The 20,457-nt window shown below is 42.2% G+C and overlaps 1 protein-coding gene across 2 annotated transcripts; it reads right to left on the bottom strand.

Annotated features, from left to right (window-relative positions):
* Positions 1 to 7,421: 7,421 nt before the first annotated feature.
* LOC136505444 (peroxisome biogenesis protein 2-like) lies at positions 7,422 to 11,752 on the bottom strand. 2 transcript variants are annotated; one of them, XM_066500597.1, is made up of 8 exons: positions 11,654 to 11,752; positions 11,095 to 11,208; positions 10,829 to 10,985; positions 9,426 to 9,562; positions 9,245 to 9,345; positions 8,793 to 8,910; positions 8,121 to 8,287; positions 7,422 to 7,709 (listed from the first exon to the last, which is right to left on the bottom strand). In XM_066500597.1, exons 2-8 carry the CDS (start codon positions 11,143 to 11,145, stop codon positions 7,607 to 7,609), a joined length of 834 nt encoding a protein of 277 aa, XP_066356694.1. In that variant the 5' UTR covers positions 11,146 to 11,208; positions 11,654 to 11,752; the 3' UTR covers positions 7,422 to 7,606. The 2 variants fall into 2 exon arrangements, with proteins under 2 accessions (XP_066356694.1, XP_066356693.1); XM_066500596.1 differs by lacking the exon at positions 11,654 to 11,752 and having other exon boundaries at positions 10,829 to 10,981; positions 11,095 to 11,199.
* Positions 11,753 to 20,457: the final 8,705 nt, after the last annotated feature.

The raw sequence follows: 20,457 nt of genomic DNA, 5'->3' as shown, positions 1-20,457 counted from the left end.
TGCATAAATGAAGTCTCACACACATACAAAAATATGTAGTTTTACACACGTACATAAATATATAGTCTCACATGCATGTATAAATGAAGTCTTACAAACACACACTTACACAAATACTCCATGTTCAACAACTAGCTAGCCCGCTGTAACGACTTTCCCTTTGACACCTTTTCGTTCCCATGGCATTATGTCTTTGAGGAGGTTCTTTTCCACAACACTGATCTTCTTAGGAAAGTCTGTGAATAGCGACATCTCATCGTAGTTATTGTAAGCTTCAACATCTCTGTTCGTCCTATCCGGATTCTTCTTTCCATAGACGATGCGTATGTTTTTCACCATTCTGTACACGTGTTCTCTGTTATGACGTCTCTCCGAAGGGGGTTCAATCTCTGGGGCGTTGTCATAAAATCTAAAGAACAATTTGCTGCGGTACTTGTGACTTATCTTTAAGAAGCGTTGGTTCCTTAGGTAAACTATCTTCTTGGATGCATCCAGGTACACCCATATAGTACCATCCAAGCAAACCAAGCATCCCATCTTTCCTTTGATCTGTCCAGACAAAGCAAACAGCGCAGGGTAATTATTGGTAGTAATAAATATTATTGCTCTACATATGAAGTCCTTCTTTCGGAACGCATCGTACATCTACTCCCCATGCCTCCATAGCCTCTCCATTTCTTGCATCAAAGGCTCGAGGAACACGTCTATATCAATGCCTGGTTGTTTAGGGCCAGAAATAAGAATAGTGAGAAGAAGGTACTTTCTCTTCTAACACAACCATGTTGGGATGTTGTACATAGTCAAGATCACTGGCCATGTGCTGTGGTCACTCATCCTCTCATTGAAAGGATTTATTCTATCGGTGCTCAAGCCAAATCGTACATTCCTTGGGTCATCGCTGAATTATTTGTGCTTCTCATCAAACCTTTGCCACTGACTATAATCAGCTAGGTGTGCAATCTTATCATCATCCACCTTGCACTCATCATCCCACTATGTCATGAGTATGGCTTCTTTAGGGTTTAGGAAGATACGTCTCAAGCGATCGATCACTGGCAGGTACCACATTACCAAGGTAGTAATTCTTCTCTACTTTGCATCATTGCCTAATGGAGTGTCCTCTAGGGGCTGAGATTCTTATACCACCTTTTTTGTACCCTTCTTATTCCTCTTTTTCCCGGTGGAGGGTTCGTCCCCACCGTAAAGGTCATTGTTCTTGTACCGGCTGACCCCACACCGGGGATATTTATCCAGTGACTTGAATGTTTCACCACAAAAAAATATACAGTGGTTGGGGCATGCATGGATTTTTTCAACTCCCATTGTCAATGGACTTATGACCTTCTTCGCTTGGTATGTGTTGGCAGAAACTGAGTTTGGTTGTGGCAGCACCCATGACAGGAGATGCAATAGATCATTGAAACTACAGTCTGACCAGCCGTACTTAGCCTTCAGGATGAGCAGCTCAAGCACAAAATATAGCAATGTCCAATGTGTCGGGCAGCCCTTTTCAACACCATACACAGTCTCCTTATATGCTTTTGTCACCCTTTCCAAATTTTATAGACCTTTCGAGCTATTTAGTAAAATCTCTGGTCCAAGGGCTCGAATCAGGTCCTCCAAATCGTCTTCATACCCGACACATGCTCTATCATTATTATTAGCACCACCTTCGTCGTTACCATCCCAACCACCAGCATCACCACCTTGTTCATTGCCAAACTCGAAATCCATTCGTGCATCAAGCTCTACTGAATATTGAGACAGGGATTCTATGGTTTCGTCGTCGTATTCCTCCTCATCCTTGTCGTTAACAATAACCGTTTCACCATGATGAATCCACACTGTGTAGTCCTCAATAAATCCTCGCATAATCAGATATGATCTGATGATAGTCACATTTGTCCATGTCATACGGTTCTTGCAATCTTTACAGGGGCAAATAATTGTATCCTTATTCTCTTTCAATGTCGTTGTATGCTTCTTTGCGGCTTCAATAAATTTATCCACCTCTTCACGGAAACCTACCTTAAACCTTAATGAACCATACATCCAAGAGTTCATGTACTCCATCTTTTACAACAACAACAACAACAACAAACATTAAAGGACTACTTATTTAGATATATATAAAAATAAATCAAATTAATAATTACTTGAGAATAATTGTATATACTTCAGATATATATGAATATAAATATAATATAATTACATGAAGCATACAAACACATCATGGTAGAGAAAAATTAATTAATGGCCCATTTATCCATAAATAATTAAAATAAATATTTATGGATTACAATAAACAATTTTAAAGACAACAATTAGCAACAATTATACTTTACCCAATATCTTTCATACAAACCCTAGTCCAATTTCATCAAACATAAATTTACAAAAACGAAATTAATAAAAAAACCAAACCCTAGATCTTGATCCACATGCACATGAAACATCCATAAAACTAACTAATTGTTCACTAAAATCAAGAAACATGGACCAAATAAGGGCATGATCTTATTCTCCTCCCTAATTTACCCTAGTACATTTAAAACTTAGGTCTAATTTGCTTCATAAGTAGCTCAAGCACCATAGAAGAGAGAGAAAAACAAAACTCTAATTACTCATTAACCAACCATTAAAACTTCAAAAAAATATGTGGAATAACATTTTCTTACCTTCTACAACCTTTCCACCAAAGGATTTGAGACCAAAACCTTCTCCCCTTAGTAGAATAATTTTTGGGAGGTGCCCAAAGCCTCCCCACCTTTCTTTCACGGGTTAGAGTGAGTGACCCGAGGAGGAAAAAGGTGCTGCAGTTTTTTTATATGTGGGTCATTTGTATGGACGGCTGGTGATTGAGCCGTTCCTACAAATTGGAGCTATTTATACGGGGGCATTTGTAGGGGCGGCTCAATCACCAGCTGCCCCTACAAATAGCAACGCCGGAGACGGCTGATGATTGAGCCGGCCCTACATATCAGACCCTATTTGTAGGGGCGGCTCATATCACCAGCCGCCCCTGTTGTTCCATTTGTAGGGACGGCTAGTGTCTGGACACTCGAGTACGTCACTGTAGGGGCGGCTCCATCATCAGCCGCCCCTACAAAAAATTTAAACCGTTGCTAAAAATCGTTTTTTACGTAGTGGCAAGAGAGAAGCAAGCATATTATATATACGAGGAGCACACCGGGTAATGGAAGCTTGTGAACCTGGAGGGACGACATGGCCCAGTAGTTCATCAATTCCTTTCCTTGTGCTGCCCGAGAATGCTTTCTTCGTTTATAAGAGCTTTTTATTTGTGGCCAGCTAGCTGGCCTGCTCAACACTCAACAGGCAGGCTTCCTCTTTATTTATAGCTGATGATTAGCCTGCATGCGGCTTTGCTTCGTTCAGAATTTCTTACCGGGATGCTAGCTATCCACATCACCGAGAAGGAAGAAGAATTGTGGACGCAGAAGGCTCACCAATCCTCTCTCTGCTGGCAGTAGGTTAATTGTCTATATAGAATCGGTCGTTGTTCAATTAACTGATTTACAAAATATCAACATAGGTTTTAGTTAAATTATTAAACGGAGTGAAGAGACTAACTACCCTCCCTCTCGCCTAACCGGAAATTTCGACCAAACACCCTACAGAGCACCAATTGGATCTCTATCGACATCACTCGTCACTGAAGACAGCTACGCTGCCGGCCCCATGTTTGTTTACTGTCACCGGTCAATTGACAATACGTCAAAAACCACAAATAGGTAACGCATGCCAGAATATATCTTTAATTTGTGACATGTCATCAGTGACAAATAAGTGCAAGGTAGTAGATTAGCTGCCTATCTTTTCCTTTCGAGAAAAGGCTCAGCCAATGTAGTCGCCTGGATAATGGACTTACTATAATTTTATTTCAACCTAATGTCATCGTTGCACAGGGAAATTGCATAGTGTTGACAGCAAAAATGTGCCAACGGAAGTAATAGACTCCATTATCAAGTTCCTGACGTCAAGACGATGAAAAAAAAATACTTAGAACAACAAAATTGGAGTTTAAATAAGAAAACGTCTAGGTGACAATCAGTTATTTTTAATCCTTTCAACAACTAGATTTTTTCTATGCACTTACACTGTCATATAGCTATATTTACATTGTCATATTACTATATTTACAATGATCTATTCACTATAATTTATTAGACAAAGTGATGTAATTTGAGAATAACACAAATATATGACAAATTTTTCAAAATAAATATAAATTATTTCTATAAATTACATATATCAGAGAAATATATGTCAAACTGTTCATAAATGTCAAACATTAGATACAACCCCTATTAGCCCCTATCTGTCCTCGTGTCTCGCTCCCCGAATCTTCTGTGCCGCCCGCACACCCACTCGTAGCTGTGCCTGCCGTAGAGGATCCTGGGAGGGAGGGCTTGCACAGACTGTCGCGTGGCAGGCTACGCGTCGCGGGACATGCTGGTTGCTGGGCACGCGCGGTGCTCTAGGGACGGGCCCACATTCCCGACCAATTAGAACGCCACAAAACCAGTTGTTTGGAGCCAAAAACAACCGGGCAACGGATAAGCAAATCTGTTAAATAACGAAAAGGATGGTTTTGGACCTGATCTGCCAAAATCGGCCTAGTTAGGCTCCCAAACCAGGACGGCCGATTTTATTGTACATCGCCCGGCACGGCTGCCCGAAAACCGGCCAGGCCAGTTTTCCTGTCCCGAGATCAGGTTGAGTCCAACTTGGTCTAGACCTATTTTGTGTCGTGGGAAACTTAGAGATTGCATCTTAGAGATGTTTAAGACCACCCGCTCTATATAAACGGGAGAATTACGGCCGATTGAGGAATTCAACTTCCAATTAAAAAAAACACATCTACTACTCATTTTACCCTAACTCTCCCAACTCCTATTGTTTGTCATGCATCTCAATGAAATTTGGCGGCATTCTAGGTGGCCTTACCGATCTTAGAGCAATCTTGTTGTGCCCTCCCTGACGAGTCTTCCCGAGAGGTGTTCAGGAGTCTAATGGGCGAAGAACGGCGCGACCAACTTGCCGGTCAATCTCACTGATCTAGGGAAGTCTCGCTAAGTTCGAGGTCGTATGTGGCATCGGACGTGCTAACTCTTGCTGATGTGTGACTTGATTTAGCATCAACACTTTTTTTCAGCGACTAGGGAAGAAGCGACATGTCGAACAAGAACGCCAAGAAGACGGACGATACGACCGATCCAATAAAACCGGTCGTCTCCGGCAACATCGACTCACCGTCATGGCTTGGGGCAGGTGCTATCGGCTATCCCCGATAGGTCAATATCGATCTCTATCTTTGCAATTTATTATTTTAAACAGCATCTATAACTGCAATTGATTATTAAAAAATATTATTTCAAAAATAAAAGTCAAGTTGCTGGTGCTTCGACTTTTTTTTTAGAAACCGGTGCTTCGATTGCTCCAAACAAGCAAGACTGTGGTTCATCTTCATGGGATTAAGAAGTTCGGCCAGCTTTCACTGATGAGGTGTGCTACAGAACACTCCAGGAAGTCTAAGGGTGTGTTTAGTTCGCGAAATGAAAATTTTTGAGTGTCACATCGATATGTCGGAAGGATGTCGGGAGGAGTTTTTAGATACTAATAAAAAAACAAATTACAGAACCCATCAGAAAACTGCGAGACGAATCTAATGATACTAATTAATCAGTCATTAGCACATGTGGGGTTACTGTAGCACTTAAGGCTTTTCATGGACTAATTAGGCTTAAAAGATTCGTCTCGCGATTTTGCCGAGAACTATGCAATTAGTTTTTTTTTGTCTACATTTAATACTCCATGCATGTGCCACAAGATTCGATGTGACACTTTGGAATAAAATTTTTTTGGAAACTAAACAGGACTAAGTTGAAGTAAGGGCCCGACTAGATGGCAAAGTAATCTCGGCCCGTCTCACGTGCACGTACGGTGGCAACAGGCTTATCTTTTTTCTTTTAATACAGACACTCAAAAGAGTACCTCACATCTGATACAGTTGAAGAAAAACAAAAACTAGTTAAACACAAAACTACCTCTAACAAATAAAAATAGTTGTCAAACAGTGGCTACCACGAAGCGACCTTTCTTTCTTGTTTTTTTAGCGACCGTGCTTAAGCACATATTTCATTAAGAAAAAAATGAAATTAAATTTTACAAGACGGCAAGCGATCTTTCGTAAAAAGTAGTATCTTCTATGACTATTTTCGATCATTGCTATATTTAAAACTTTGATTTTCTAATTTCTTTATTAAACGTCACATTGTAGTCGTCAATAGATAATTAAATTGAAAATACAGTGAGTTTCCGACCAACCAGGAATGGTTCCGTGTATAGAAAATATCATTGCCAACCGTTTCCCTACCTTGTCACCGGAGTTAAACAAAACAAATATCGTCAGTAGTAGAGAAATCCTAGTGAATCCGTGTTAGTTTCGTGACAGAGATTCAATACACAAGTGATTAACGGCATCAAAGGTTCAAAACTGTTCATACTCACAGCAACTACATGTACATGTCATGATGCAAATCCTTAATCGAGCATCACTTGATGAGGTGTGCTCCAAAACACTCCAGGAAGCCTAAGTCGAAGTCAAGGGCCCGACTACATGGCAAAGTAATCTCGGCCCGTCTCACGAGCACGCACTGTGGCAACAGGCTTATCTTTTTTCTTTTAATACAGACACTCAAAAGAGTACCTCACATCTGATACAGTTGAAGAAAAACAAAAACTAGTTAAACACAAAACTACCTCTAACAAATAAAAATAGTTGTCAAACAGTGGCTACCACGAAGCGACCTTTCTTTCTTGTTTTTTTAGCGACCGTGCTTAAGCACATATTTCATTAAGAAAAAATGAAATTAAATTTTACAAGACAGCAAGCGATCTTTCGTAAATAGTACTCCATCCGTTCTAAATTATAAGTCGCTTTGACTTTTTTGGTTCATCCATTTTACTATGTATCTAGACATGTTATTAGATCTAGATGCATAGCAAAATAGATGTATCAAAAAAGTCAAAGCGACTTATAATTTGAATCGGAAGGAGTATCTTCTATGACTATTTTCGATCATTGCTATATTTAAAACTTTGATTTTCTAATTTCTTTATTAAACGTCACATTGTAGTCGTCAATAGACAATTAAATTGAAAATACGGTGAGTTTCCGACCAACCAGGAATGGTTCCGTATAGAAAATATCATTGCCAACCGTTTCCCTACCTTGTCACCGGAGTTAAACAAAACAAATATCGTCAGTAGTAGAGAAATCCTAGTGAATCCATGGTAGGCCATGTTCGGCTTGCTGAAACTTGACTAAAACTGGCTGAAAAAACATTCTTTTGGCTGAATTGTTGTAAGAGAAAAACACGGTTCTGAGTGAAAAAACAAGCCGAACAAGCCGAATACGGGGTAAGCTGAACGGGGCCTAAGTGCTTCTACATGTACATGTCATGATGCAAATCCTTAATGGAGCATCGAAACAGCTAAACTGTGAAAGAAAGACCAAAGTGCTGCTTGTCTGTGACTCTGTAAATGGGCAAGAATATTTTTTTCTAATAACCCAACTAGTAAACTAACCTGGCCCTTGTTTTTGAATTGCAACTACCACCTCGTTACAGCGTGGGCATCTATAGGAGCTTGTAGCAGAACGTGTGCGCAGGCAGTAATAGCAATACCTGAAAACAGCAAAGAATCTGTCTTACGCAAATTTCAACACAGCAAAGCTTAGATACTATAAACAGCATTCTTTTTCACGCTTTGACAATTCTGCAAAAGTAGATATTCGACGGCAATATGATTATAGAAGTTGTCTAGAAATCCTGAGAAGGATCCTACGATTCCAACCATTTGGAGATTGTTTTTCCTTAAATATGTCTTACTCTTTGAATGATCAAATAGTCGTTTCCAAAGCTAGTGTAACAAACACCAACCCTAGCAATCCTAATTAATATAATAATAGCTATCAGAACATTGTTTTTCTAATGTGCTTCTTTGTTGTGCAAAATGTTAGGATGGAATCTACTGAAGGGAGTATACCACAAAGGGAGATATATATGACCAACAGGGCACAATAAGAACTGGCGTACCTGTGTTGACATGGAAGAGCAATAAAAGGAATGCTAGGGCTGGACCGACATATAGGACAATCTGCTTCGTTGCCAGAAGAACCTGCTGACTTATCTTTGGAGAAGGGGAGAAGGAACTTCTTTACTGATGACGAGTTTAGGAGAGGAAGAAGCAAAAGCAACATTTCCTGAACAATTAAGCAGGGTCAGGCATCACTTCAAGTTCAACTAATATCTACTGGCAGTACATCAAAATAAAGTTCTGTTGAATAACAAGACACTAGCAAAAAGAAGGCAATTTAAACACAGGTAAAATACATCTAAATGACAATAAAGTTCTCCAGAGTACAATATCAGCAATGGCCATAAGAATAATGCTCGGGATAGCTTCACAGTACTGTACTCATCTAGTTTTTCAAGAACATGTTCAAATTTTAGACCGAATAACACTTTAGCTTAAATAATAGAGATAAATCCATTGATTTTTTATCTTTACTAGCCATATTGCAATAAGGTGAATCTAAAGAACACCTGTCAATGTAACAAGTGGTACTTTACTTTTGTAAACAATAAATAGCTGGAAAAACTAAGTCTTTATATGCAATGTGACATCGTCCGATAAACAAGATAGAAGTTTTTTAGATTACCAACTGTTTGTGAGAGCAACAACAGGACTGTAAGAAAGAGATTTACCGAAAACTCATTCCAGACCAGCTGCCGATTCATGTACTCAAAGCTAACAGCTCTGTTCATGTTGGGGCTCCCATAAACAAATCTTGCTTTCAGAATCCTTTCTACAATAGTTTTGTACCTTTATAAACACATAAGCAAGGGTTAAAAGTATGTGTGTGTCATACAAACTTAATCATAATTAAAAACGAAGAGGGTGATAATCTATTAAAAAAAGAGTGGCTTTCAATTTCCCAGAGATTATGCTGATCTAGCTCATTCAAATATACTCATTGATCAATTTCCTATCAGTGGATAGTACATGTTGTACATGTTGGCAGTGTTCAATCTCTGGATAGAAAATTAAATTAGCCAAACTAGGGGCCACCTGCTATGGCCATGATAATCATGAATAATTTCTACCATCCTCACGATACAAGAAGAAAGGCCATAATTAAACAGGCATAGGAAGATACCTCCCACCATGAAGAAACAATAATAGGTTAAAGAATGAAGCAGCCCTATACAATACTTCAGCATTCTGCACTAAGCCCCAAGCACGACGTGCTAGTGGTCTCTACACCATGAAATAGAAATTGAGTTATACTACTACAAGTGAAGAGGAATTGTAAGTTTTCAGGAAGATGTCAGCGTCACCTGTTCAGAATCGCCCCATTGACGGAAAGCAGAAAAAGACTGTAGTCGTGACCATATATATTGGCCACCAACAAAGCTAATACAATAAAAGATATTTTGATAAACAGAGAGCCCAGGTCCTTCCAAACCTGTTCTAACTGAAAAGCAAATGGAATCCATTAGATGTTGCTCAGATAATACTCATCTATGTCAGTAGGAAACAACACAAACCAGTATGGAACAAACTCCTAGGAAGGTTACAAATGAGATAGTTTGGCTAAGATAACCTTGGTTTGGTTCAGTTCATTTGCTGCGTTGACTTCAACTTTTGTTTTTACAAAGAAAAAGAGATTGCCTATGGCATGCAATGTGAAAAGGCAAGATCCAACCAAGCTGTAATTTGATATTACAAGGATGCACAGCAAGAATCTCCCAAGAAACAATAATTATAAGCAGGCCTTTACTGTCCTGCTTGTTGACCTACTTCCGAGAGCGACACCACCAACTAGATAAACCACTAGTATCTGGCTGAGGAAAAATACCCTGAACTGAAGACCAAGTTTCAGGAAAACCTCAAACCAGGCCTGACGGGAAAACACACGAGAGACTACAAGATGTTGGATGGTTTAACAAATTTTTGTCATCCAATAGTCATTATTTTCTATTTTCCTCGTATAATCAAGAAAATAACCTTAAGCAATATTGTTCAGGGAAAAACAGATAAACAATAATCAAAATATCTGAAGTGATTCCACCAAACAAGATGACCATAATTCAACATTTCACTCTACTGTGCATTCTTATTAGATATTTCTACAAGCAATGATTGGGCCATATGTGTACACCATTCTACCCAATAGCGCACAAAATTCATAATGAACATACCATGAGGTGAGGATATCATGAAAAAGCTTAAGATAAGTAAAATACCAACCGTATCAAAATATATTTGAAGCTGAAACAGGAATATGGAAGTAACTTTAGGATTTTCAAACAAAATAAATTTAGTACACTATAGTAGTTTTTTTAGCCTAAGATTTCTTGGGAGCATGCTTCAAAACTTTGAATCTGTGGTGATTTGAAATTTTCACTTGAATAAGTTGCAAAAAAAAGTTGCTACATCTTTAATTCACTAAAAATAAAAAGGGAAGGTAATTAGCATAATTGTAAATGCAGCCTCTGTACGCAAAGTTAGACCCCACAAGAGAATGGATCAGCCAACTATAACATACTAGGGGCCTCAACCAAAGCATGTAAGCAAAGGGTATTGTAATGTAAAGGAAATGCACAAAATGATGTGCTTTGTCTAAAATGTTCAGCAAAACAGTATGACCAGCATGATAGATACAAGGGCAAGACAGTATGACCAATATGAAATCAGACAAAATATTACAGCAATTGACATAAAACTTTAATAGAAATACCTTCTTTTCCAGTGATGGGTGCTGCCCGCTCATCTCTATACCTTAGGTTCATCAATGCATTGCCTGGGGTTGGCTTGTCAACACAAATTGAGAACCTCCAGATGAGGAACTCAAGGAAAGCATCAAGTTCAGGCTCGTATTGGAACAAGAGTCCTGGCTGATATGAAGAACAAGCATCAAAACTGAAAGCAATAACTAGCAGCGCGCTTAAGTTCAGTGCAAACCTCAAACAACAGGCAAAACAACAGAGTTAATAAAGAAAGCACCTTCACCAAGGAGAACACCTTGAGTAGCTGCTCTTTCAACAAGGTAGACATCTCAACATCTAGCCTTGCAGCATCAAACTGGTTGACCCTAGATATTGAAATCGGGATAATGACCTACATAAGAAAACGACATCAAATTCCACATTAACTGTGCTATGTGCCTACAAGTATCACGCCCGTTCTGACAGATGGGTCAAAATCACAAAACCACTCTTTGCTTAAGAACCACTATATTAGTGAAATGAAAAAATTACGAACCAACAGCTGCATCAATGGTGGCAACTAAATATGCTTCCAATTCCAAGAGGTCAATATTATCCCAAAATTTCATATCTGTAGTACTTGATAAGCAAAACTGTAACCTAGAACAGCAAAACTAGCAGCCATGAGGGTTGTGAAATTAGTTGACTTCGCCCTCGGAGAAGGGCAAATTCCATATGCTTGTGAGGGGTTTCAAGTCTCTACCACTTCACATCTCAATATGCAGCATCGCAAAGTGCCATACAATAAAATTATAAAACGAACCTAAGAACACTGGGGAAAACACAGGGGCATCTACCTTTGAGGAATCGCGCAGTGACTCCCACCATGGGAGGAGACGGCAGAACTCAACAACCCATGCGTCCTGCAGCGGCGCCGGCCCCTCCGAGGCAGCGGCCGACTCGACCTGGGGCTAAAGATGAGCAACGGGCCAGCACGGCCCGAGCCCAGGCCAGGCACGGCCCGATCGGGCTCGGGCCCTTTTGGCCCGCCGGGCCACCGGGCCATGCCTGAACAGTCCACCGTGCCTGGTGGATGGCCCAGGCACGGTCCGTGGGCCGAATATCGGGCCATGCCAACCCGTTGAGCCCGTGGCCCACTGGTCCATCGGGCCAGCTCATAGCCCGTTACATAGTAAACACCATATTTCAAACAGCACAATCATAGGTTCAAACTTCAAACAATCACAGGTTCACATATTCATATTCAACAATCACAGAAACACCAGATGATAAAAGATTTGAGCTGTTTGTGCAATGTTGCCTCATTAAAAACCTTTCTAGGTAAAACTCACACATCGTGAGATAAAACCCTAGAAAGGAAAAGAGTACGGCCAGCTCAATAAATTAAAATGTTCAAATTGTTCAAAGTTATTACAAACCAGCTAGCTCAAATGTCTCAACTCTCACAACTAAAGTCGCACTCACAGCCTCTCAGGCTCTCAACTCTCAGCAGTCAACCATCACCAGCAGTAGATGATCCACCAGCTTCATCATCAAGGTACTGCTCTTTGAAGTACTCTTCTAGCTCTTTGTCCTCTACAGTGTGCTGTCCACCGGATTCACCTAGCTCCCAGTCTTTGACACAGATTAGCATCTCCACGCTATCCGCGCCCAATCGCTGTCGCCGCTCCTCAATGATCCTGCCAGTAAGACTAAAGGTAGACTCTGAAGAAGTAGTTGATACAGAAACAGTCATAATATCTTTAGCCAAGGTACAGAGAACTAGATAGGTTAGTTTATGCTCATGCCACCAATTGAGGATATCAAAGTCATCATCATATGCCACAACATTGTCACTGTCAAGGTAAATAGTGAGCTCAGAGAGACCAGGAGGCACAATAGATCCTGCAGATGCACTTGAAGGACCAGAAGAAACTGATCCTCCAAAAATTTTGCCCCATGCCTGCTTTCTCTTACCTGTCAGTCCAGATGGATGGGTGGTTCTAGCTGGCCTAGCAGCACCAAACTTAGATTCATACTTGTCATAGAGTTTATGCAACTCAGATTTAACCTCAGCAAAGTAATCAATGTAACTCATATTGTTACTTAGAGCAAGCAAGTCAAGCACATTTTCCAGACCTTTCAACTTAGCCCTTGGGTCCAGAATAAATGCAAAAGAGTATAACAGTGGTATATTCTTCCAATACTTAAGAAATTTATTCTTCATTGGCACAACTACAGCAGCAAGAGTATTATCATGTTCAAATTCATGCAGATGGGATGCAATCTCAAGTATGTGATGCAGTACCAAAGGACTAGTGGGGTAATAAACACCAGAAAGTACAACAGTTGAATCATAGAACAACTCAAGGAACTGCAATACCTTGTCAGCAATGTACCAATGTTGTTCATTCAATAGAGGATAGCCAGACTGAGAATTGATGAACACAGAAAACACAGATCTATATGGCATGAGATGTTTTAGCATAAGGTAGGTTGAGTTCCATCTAACATCCATATCCAAAGCAAATTTACGAGGCCTCATACCCTTAGCAATGCATTAGTTTTTGAATTGTGCAATGCGATGATTAAATGAATTCAGAAAGTTAATTGCAGTCCTAAAAACCTCTATGTGTGGTTTAAGCCTTTTCAAACCAGATTTAACAATCAAATTAATTATATGGCAAGCACATCTCTAATGCACAACATGATAGATCTTTTTACTAGGATTCAATGGATCAATATCATAACCCAAGTAACCAGCAAGCAGAGGACTCAAAGTAAGCATAGCAGATGTATTAGCAGATGCATTATCAAGGCTAACAGAGAAAACTTTGTCAAGTAGGCCCCAATCTCCAAGCACACCAGCAATAATTTCAGCAATGTTAATACCACTATGAGTCACTTCAATCAGTTTAAAGCCAATAACAGCTTTCTTAAGTTCCCACTCAGAAGTAACGTAGTGAGCAACAACAGTGATATAATCTTCCTTAGCATTGCCAGACTAGATATCAGATGTCAAACAAACAGAAGACACACCAGGCACTACTTCATTTTTTAGGTGATGCAGTTTTTCATTGAAAAGCTTAGAAAGATCTCTAGATGTGGTGAATCTAGACACTCTCTTGTATCTAGGATTGTGAGCATGCTGAATGTAATCATCCCAAGCATCATTGTTAGCAATAGATAAAGGCAGATCTAATCTAGCAATCAAACGGCAAAGCTCAGCTCTAGCAACATCAGGCCTATATTCCTAGTTCCTATAAGACCCATCAGGATTCAAAGCAAGCCTAGTTTGAACCAAATTAGCCTGTTCTGTTTTTTTCTTGCATGAGAGCATATGTCTTTTCAAATGACCAGTGCCATTAGCAGATTTACCAGACAAACGAGACTTACAGAGCTTACAAATAGCAACAACACGTACCTCACCATCCACTATCTCTATGATTTTATCAAAGTTAGCCCAGACAGGGGATTGACGTTTACTAGTGGTGGACGAAGCCAGAGATGCTGCATCACTGGTGGCCGTAGCACTAGCCGCTGCATCATCTCGGTTGGTCGGAGCAGCACTTCTACCGAACAAGAGATGAGCAGCATCTCCCATGTCATCTTCGTCATCGGGGATCTGCCCTGTGGCCCTGAGCTCATCGTTGATGGTTGGACCATCGTCACCATCAGCGAACTCAGAGCCGACCATGGCAGATGGCACCCACCCAACCGGCACCGTCCCTCAACGCCTCCTGCGGCACCAGCTACACACCAGCGACCTGCGAACCAAAAACACCGAGAAATGGATTAGGGTTCGTGTGATTGCCTACTAGATCTAGGGTTAGGGTTAGGGTTAGAGGTACTTGCCTGCATGGAGACGGAGCCCGGCATCGGAGAAATGGAAGAGAAGATGAAGACGAGACAGAGAAGAGGGGGGAGACAAAAGGAGATCCCAAGATCCAGTCAGAGAGAGATAGAGAGTCAAACTAGTCAGAGAGGTAGGGAGGAAGAAGTGATACGAGGAGGGGGGGAGAGATCAGAGAAGAGGAGATCTCAACATCCGGTGTCGGCAGCGGTAGCCTAGGAGGTGGACGACGGCAGCGGTAGCCTAGGAGGTGGTCGACGGTGGGTGGCGGGTGGCAATCGGCGGTAAGAGGCGAGGTGAGGTGGGGATTAGGGTTAGGGTTTCAGAGCTCAGAGGCGAGGGTGGCGGGCGAACGGCTGCGGGCACGGGCGGAGTGAGGGGGAATGGCCGAAGGTGGGGGTCCATCGAGGCGGGGGGGCTTATATAGCCCCTCCAACTGCCGGGCCTCCACGAGGCTGGCCGTTGTAAAATGGGCCAGGCCATGCCGCCCGGCGGGCCAAGGCCTCAGCCCAAGCCTGGCCTGCTACGAGCTTTGGGCCGGCACGAGCCTGGTTAGGGTTCGGGCCGTGCCGTGCTCGGGTCAGGCCCAATAACTGTGCTTTGGGCCGGGCCTTTGGCCCACGGGCTGCATGCACATCTTTACCTAGGGCATAGGGGTAGGGGCGGATCCCCTATTTTCTAGAAAAGAAAAAAATCGAAATTTCTCATTTACCACATATGTATGTGCATGTAATTAGGTCTGTTGCGAATAGAAATGATGCCTAACTACAGCGGGAGTAGAGAGGAGGGGTCGAGGGGGTGTACCTGTACCTGGTGGATGCCGAGGTCGCCGGAGGACCTGTCAAACCCACAACAATGACTGTCTGAAGAGCTATCGGAAGGAAGCGTATTCGCTGGAAGACGTTATCTACTTAGAGTTACGTATTCAATCGTTTGTGTAATGCAAGTCTATGACGTGTGGGCTCGGGAGGGCAGAACCAGTCCGTTTTAAGAGACACCGTGAAAACTCTGTAAGCATCGAACTTAAGAATACAGACATCGGTAGCAAGAATCTTTCCTCTGTCTTCCTGATCTACTGTTCCTCTTGCGTTCCTCACGCCGGCGGTGATCACCGATGGCAATGGGGTGTGACAAGTGGTATCAGAGACGGTCTATCCTCGGCGTGGGGGGGCTACGGGCAACCGAAGCTCTTCTTCGCGCTAGTTATCCGGCGATGGTCTATCCGCAGCGGCACCACAACTCCTCCCATCCGGTAACCTACTACTTTCTACCCACCTCATCGCAGTTGCTCAGTCTTTCTTCATACGACACACGACCGGGCGCCTTGATCTGTAGTTCATAATTCTGGTGGGTAGGGGATCTCCATTAATGCCCTCGAGGTGTTCAACGGAAGGAACCAGAGGTCCCTCCTTTGGGTTGAACTAGGTCGGCTCCGGTAGTGTCACTACTCCACTTGAGCTCTGCAATTTCCACCACCACCACCACCTCCCTACAATCCCTACTTAGATCCACCACCACCAGCCCCAATCCACCCCTCCTATCGCTCAGATCCGATCAACCTACGGCACATCACTCTGATCATTCATTAGCAAGCAGTCAGTCGAGACGAGGGTTTCGAAACATCGTTTCCATGTGAAATTCCGTAGTCTCACAATGCTGATTGTTGTGCCGTAGCGAAGGCGAAGAAGTGTCCACACACTCGGGTTGCAGAGTAGGTCTCTGTGTAAAATTCCTTGGTGGTGCCTCACTTCTGGGCGTAGTCGGCAAGTTCAGGTGTAACAGGCTAAGGGGGAGGGCTACCAAACCCGTGTTGCACCTCGGTATCAGTCACAACGGCTCCCAAGAAACCATCCATGCAGACCCAATTTATCTTGGAAGCTATGTCTAAGACCAGTGACGAAGGCAATACAAGGTGGGATCAGATTATGGGGAACTTTGATCTGTTGTTCACTCAGATCAATGATTTGGGACTAATTCAGCAAGAACTGAAGACTCAGGTCACGGCAGCTCAGGAGGAACAACAGAAATTTGTGAAGCAAGTGCAAGCCAATGGTCAGGTAGTGGCTAGTCTGACAATTAGGCAAATGGAAAAAGAAAAACTAGAGGATAGTTCAGATAATGCCTCTGTTGTCTCAGCCGAAGAAACCTTGTTTGATAATGTGTTTGCTGCCCTGACTCATGACCACAAGCCAGGCACATCCAAGAGAACCCATGGCCATTTCAATAAGGATCAGTTACCTCACCACTCCATTCCAAAAATGCAATTCCCCATGTTTGATGGAATAGGCCCCAAAATATGGATTGACAACTGCTGCAACTATTTCACAATATATAACATTACAGAGTCCTTGAAGGTCACAGCTGCCATGATGCATCTAGAAGGAAATGCAACCAAGTGGTGGCAAGCATACAAGCAAAACCATGCAGTACCTACATGGCAGCCCTTCTGTTCCCTTATACTGGACAAGTTTGGTGCTGATGATTTCAGGCAGGCCCTCAATGACTTGTTATCCCTCGAGCAAACAGGCACTGTGGAGGAATACACTACTGCCTTTCAATCTCTGCAATTTGATGCTACGATGCATAATTGTCACTATGATGAACTCTTCTTTGCCACCAAGTATGTGGATGGATTGAAGGAGGAGATTAGAGCTACTGTGGAACCTCATGTACCAGCAACAGTAGATAGAGCTGCCTTGATTGCCAAGATCCAGTAGAGGACAATTGATAGGAACAAGACCAAAACCACCAAACCACCGCTAGCAAACAAATTTTAGCCATAGAAGTAGGATAGTCAATCTTCTCACAACCTCACAAGACTCAGACAATTGAGGGATTATAGAAGAGCACACAATCTTTGCTACTTCTGTGGGGACAAGTATGAACCTGGTCATCAGGATGTCTGCTCTAAACGTGCTAAACCACAGCTAAATGCCATTGTGGTAAACTCATTGGACAAGGAGGAGATCACTGAAGAAGTTCTCAATACCCTAGTAGTGGAAGATGCTTTAGCTGAGGACTTTTGTCAGCTATCCCTCAATGCCCTCTCAAGTGCTGACACTGATAACAGCATCAAATTGAGAACTCTGGTGAAGAACAAAGTGATGCTAGTCCTTCTAGACTCAGGAAGTTCACATAGCTTTATCAGTTCAAGCTTTGTGGCCATGGCCAATCTACCAACAATACTAGTCACTAATACAACTGTGAAGCTGGCCAATGGGCAACAGTTAAATGCACACGCCAAGGTACTTAATCTGCCATGGTATATTCAAGGTCATACTCTCCATAGTGACATGCTAGTCATAGATATGGGTCCTTATGATGCTATTCTTGGCTTTGATTGGCTTAAATTACATAGCCCCATGCAGTGTGATTGGAGCAAAAAAACCCTCACTTTTACACATGATGGCAAAACAGTCTCCATCCAAGGCCTATAGACCCCACCTTTACAAGCCACACCAATTTCCCCTATCCAACTCTATAAGGCTACCAAAGGCAATGACACCTGGGCCTTTGTCATGCTGCAGCAAACCTCTGAACCCAACCCTGACACTCCAAGTACCAAACTCACTAACCTAGCCCTGCAAATAATTTTGACCAAATATCAAACAGTATTTCAGGACCCACAAACTTTACCACCAAGTCAGAATGTTGCCAGAAGATGAGTATAAAATAGCATTCAAGACTCATCATGGCCACTATCAATTCAAGGTAATGCCTTTTGGCCTAACCAATGCACCTGCTACCTTTCAATGCATCATGAACCAAATTCTCCAGCCATTTCTGAGGAAGTTTGTGTTAGTATTTCTGGATGATATCCTCATTTATAGTAAATCATTCACTGAACATCTGAAGCATCTAGAACAAGTTTTGGAAGTGTTGCAGACCAATCAGTTATACCTTAAACAATCCAAATGTTCATTTGCTCAAACACAACTAGAGTATTTGGGTCACATCATTTCAGCTACAGGAGTAGCAACTGATCCTCAGAAAACTCATGCCATGTTACATTGGCCCCAACCAATAACCATGACTGAGCTTAGGGCTTTTCTAAGCCTCACAGGATATTATAGAAAATTTGTAAAGGGTTATGGAGTTATGGCCAAACCACTCACCAACTTACTCAAGCACAAACAATTTCAGTGGCCCCCCAATAGCTCAAGAAGCCTTTGATAAGCTCAAATTAGCCCTCACAACTACTCCAGTCCTGGCACTGCCAAATTTTCAGCAACCCTTCACAGTGGAAACTGATGCTTGTGGGGAAGGAATTGGAGCAGTCCTTATGCAATCTGGCTAGCCCATTGCTTATCTAAGTAAGGCACTGGGAGAGAAACATCAGAAGCTATCCATTTATGAAAAAGAGTTTCTAGCCTTAATTATGGCAGTGGAGAAATGGAAACATTACTTACAGAGGCAAGAGTTCACCATCTTAACTGATCATAAATCCCTATCCTATCTAGCCGAGCAGAATCTTCACTCAGAAATGCAGAGGAAGGCCATGACTAGACTCATGGGACTTCAATTTAAAATTGTCTATAAGAAGGGCAAGGAGAATGTAGCTGCTGATGCTCTGTCCAGAGTACCCCATCTCCATACATTACAGGTAGTTTCCTTGGTCAAGCCTGATTGGGTCCAGGAGGTCATCAATTCATATACAACAGATGCTAGAGCTCAGCAGTTGCTTCAATAGTTGACAGTTATTAGCCCTGATCCAGCAGGGTATAGTCTAGATAATGGGTTGATCAGACACCATAACAAGCTCTGGATTGGCAACAATTCAGCACTACAAACTAAGCTAATTGCTAGTTTCCATTCCATAGCTATTGGTGGACATTCTGGCACTGCTGCAACCTATCAAAGACTGAAAAATCACTTTTCCTGGAAAGGGATGAAACAAGCTGTGGAAAGCTACATCAAGCAGTGTGATGTCTGTCAGCATGCTAAACACTCTAACACTCATCCTGCAGGTTTACTTCAACCCTTACCATTACCTCAAGGAGTTTGGATGGATCTATCTATGGACTTTATAGAGGGTCTTCCAAGATCACAAGGTTACAGTGTTATTTTTGTCGTAGTGGACAGATTAGCCAAATATGCTCATTTCATGGCAGTGAAACATCCTTATACAGCAGCTTCTATAGCACAGCTATTTATGGATAATGTGGTCCGGTTACATGGGTTACCACAGTCCACTGTTTCTGATAGGGACATAATTTTTGTCAGTGCCTTTTGGAAGGAGCTATTCAAGCTTTACAGAGTAAAATTGGCTCTCAGCACAGCTTAGCACCCACAGTCAGATGGGCAAACCGAAAGGATCAACCAGTCCTTGGAAATGTACCTAAGGTGTTCAGTCCAAGATGCTCCTACAACCTGGAAGTCCTGGCTATCCTTAGCCGAACTATGGTATAACTCCACATTCCATTCCTCCCTCGGTTGCTCTCCATTCAAAGCACTCTATGGCTATGAACCAACTGTGGGCGCCACACCATTGATCTCACCTGATACATTACCAACTGTTGCTGAGATCATTGAGAATCATGAGCTCCATCTTCAATCTCTGAAGCAACACTTGGCCAGTGCTCAGAATAGAATGAAAATCATGGCTGATAAGAAAAGGGTGGATCTCCAGTTCCAGGTAGGCGATCAAGTGCTGCTTAAGCTCCAACCATATACCTAGTCCACAGTGGCTAACTGACCTTATCCCAAGCTGGCCTACAAATTCTATGGGCCATATACCATCCTGGAGAAAATTGGAAAAGTGGCCTATCGGTTGGATTTACCTCATCACTGCCAAATCCACCCGGTATT

Source organism: Miscanthus floridulus, chromosome 14, assembly GCF_019320115.1.
Source record: "Miscanthus floridulus cultivar M001 chromosome 14, ASM1932011v1, whole genome shotgun sequence".
Taxonomy (NCBI): Eukaryota; Viridiplantae; Streptophyta; class Magnoliopsida; order Poales; family Poaceae; genus Miscanthus; species Miscanthus floridulus.
Note: the sequence above shows the minus strand (reverse complement) of the source record. Positions and strands in the feature narration are given on the sequence as shown.

Excerpts from the sequence above, each read along its gene's own strand:
- LOC136505444 (XM_066500597.1), bottom strand. The coding sequence starts at position 11,145 with ATGTCTACCTTGTTGAAAGAGCAGCTACTCAAGGTGTTCTCCTTGGTG. Across the intron at positions 9,346-9,425 it reads AATGGGGCGATTCTGAACAG|AGACCACTAGCACGTCGTGC; the intron begins GTGACGCTGACA and ends TTCATGGTGTAG. Across the intron at positions 8,911-9,244 it reads TTGTTTCTTCATGGTGGGAG|GTACAAAACTATTGTAGAAA; the intron begins GTATCTTCCTAT and ends GTGTTTATAAAG.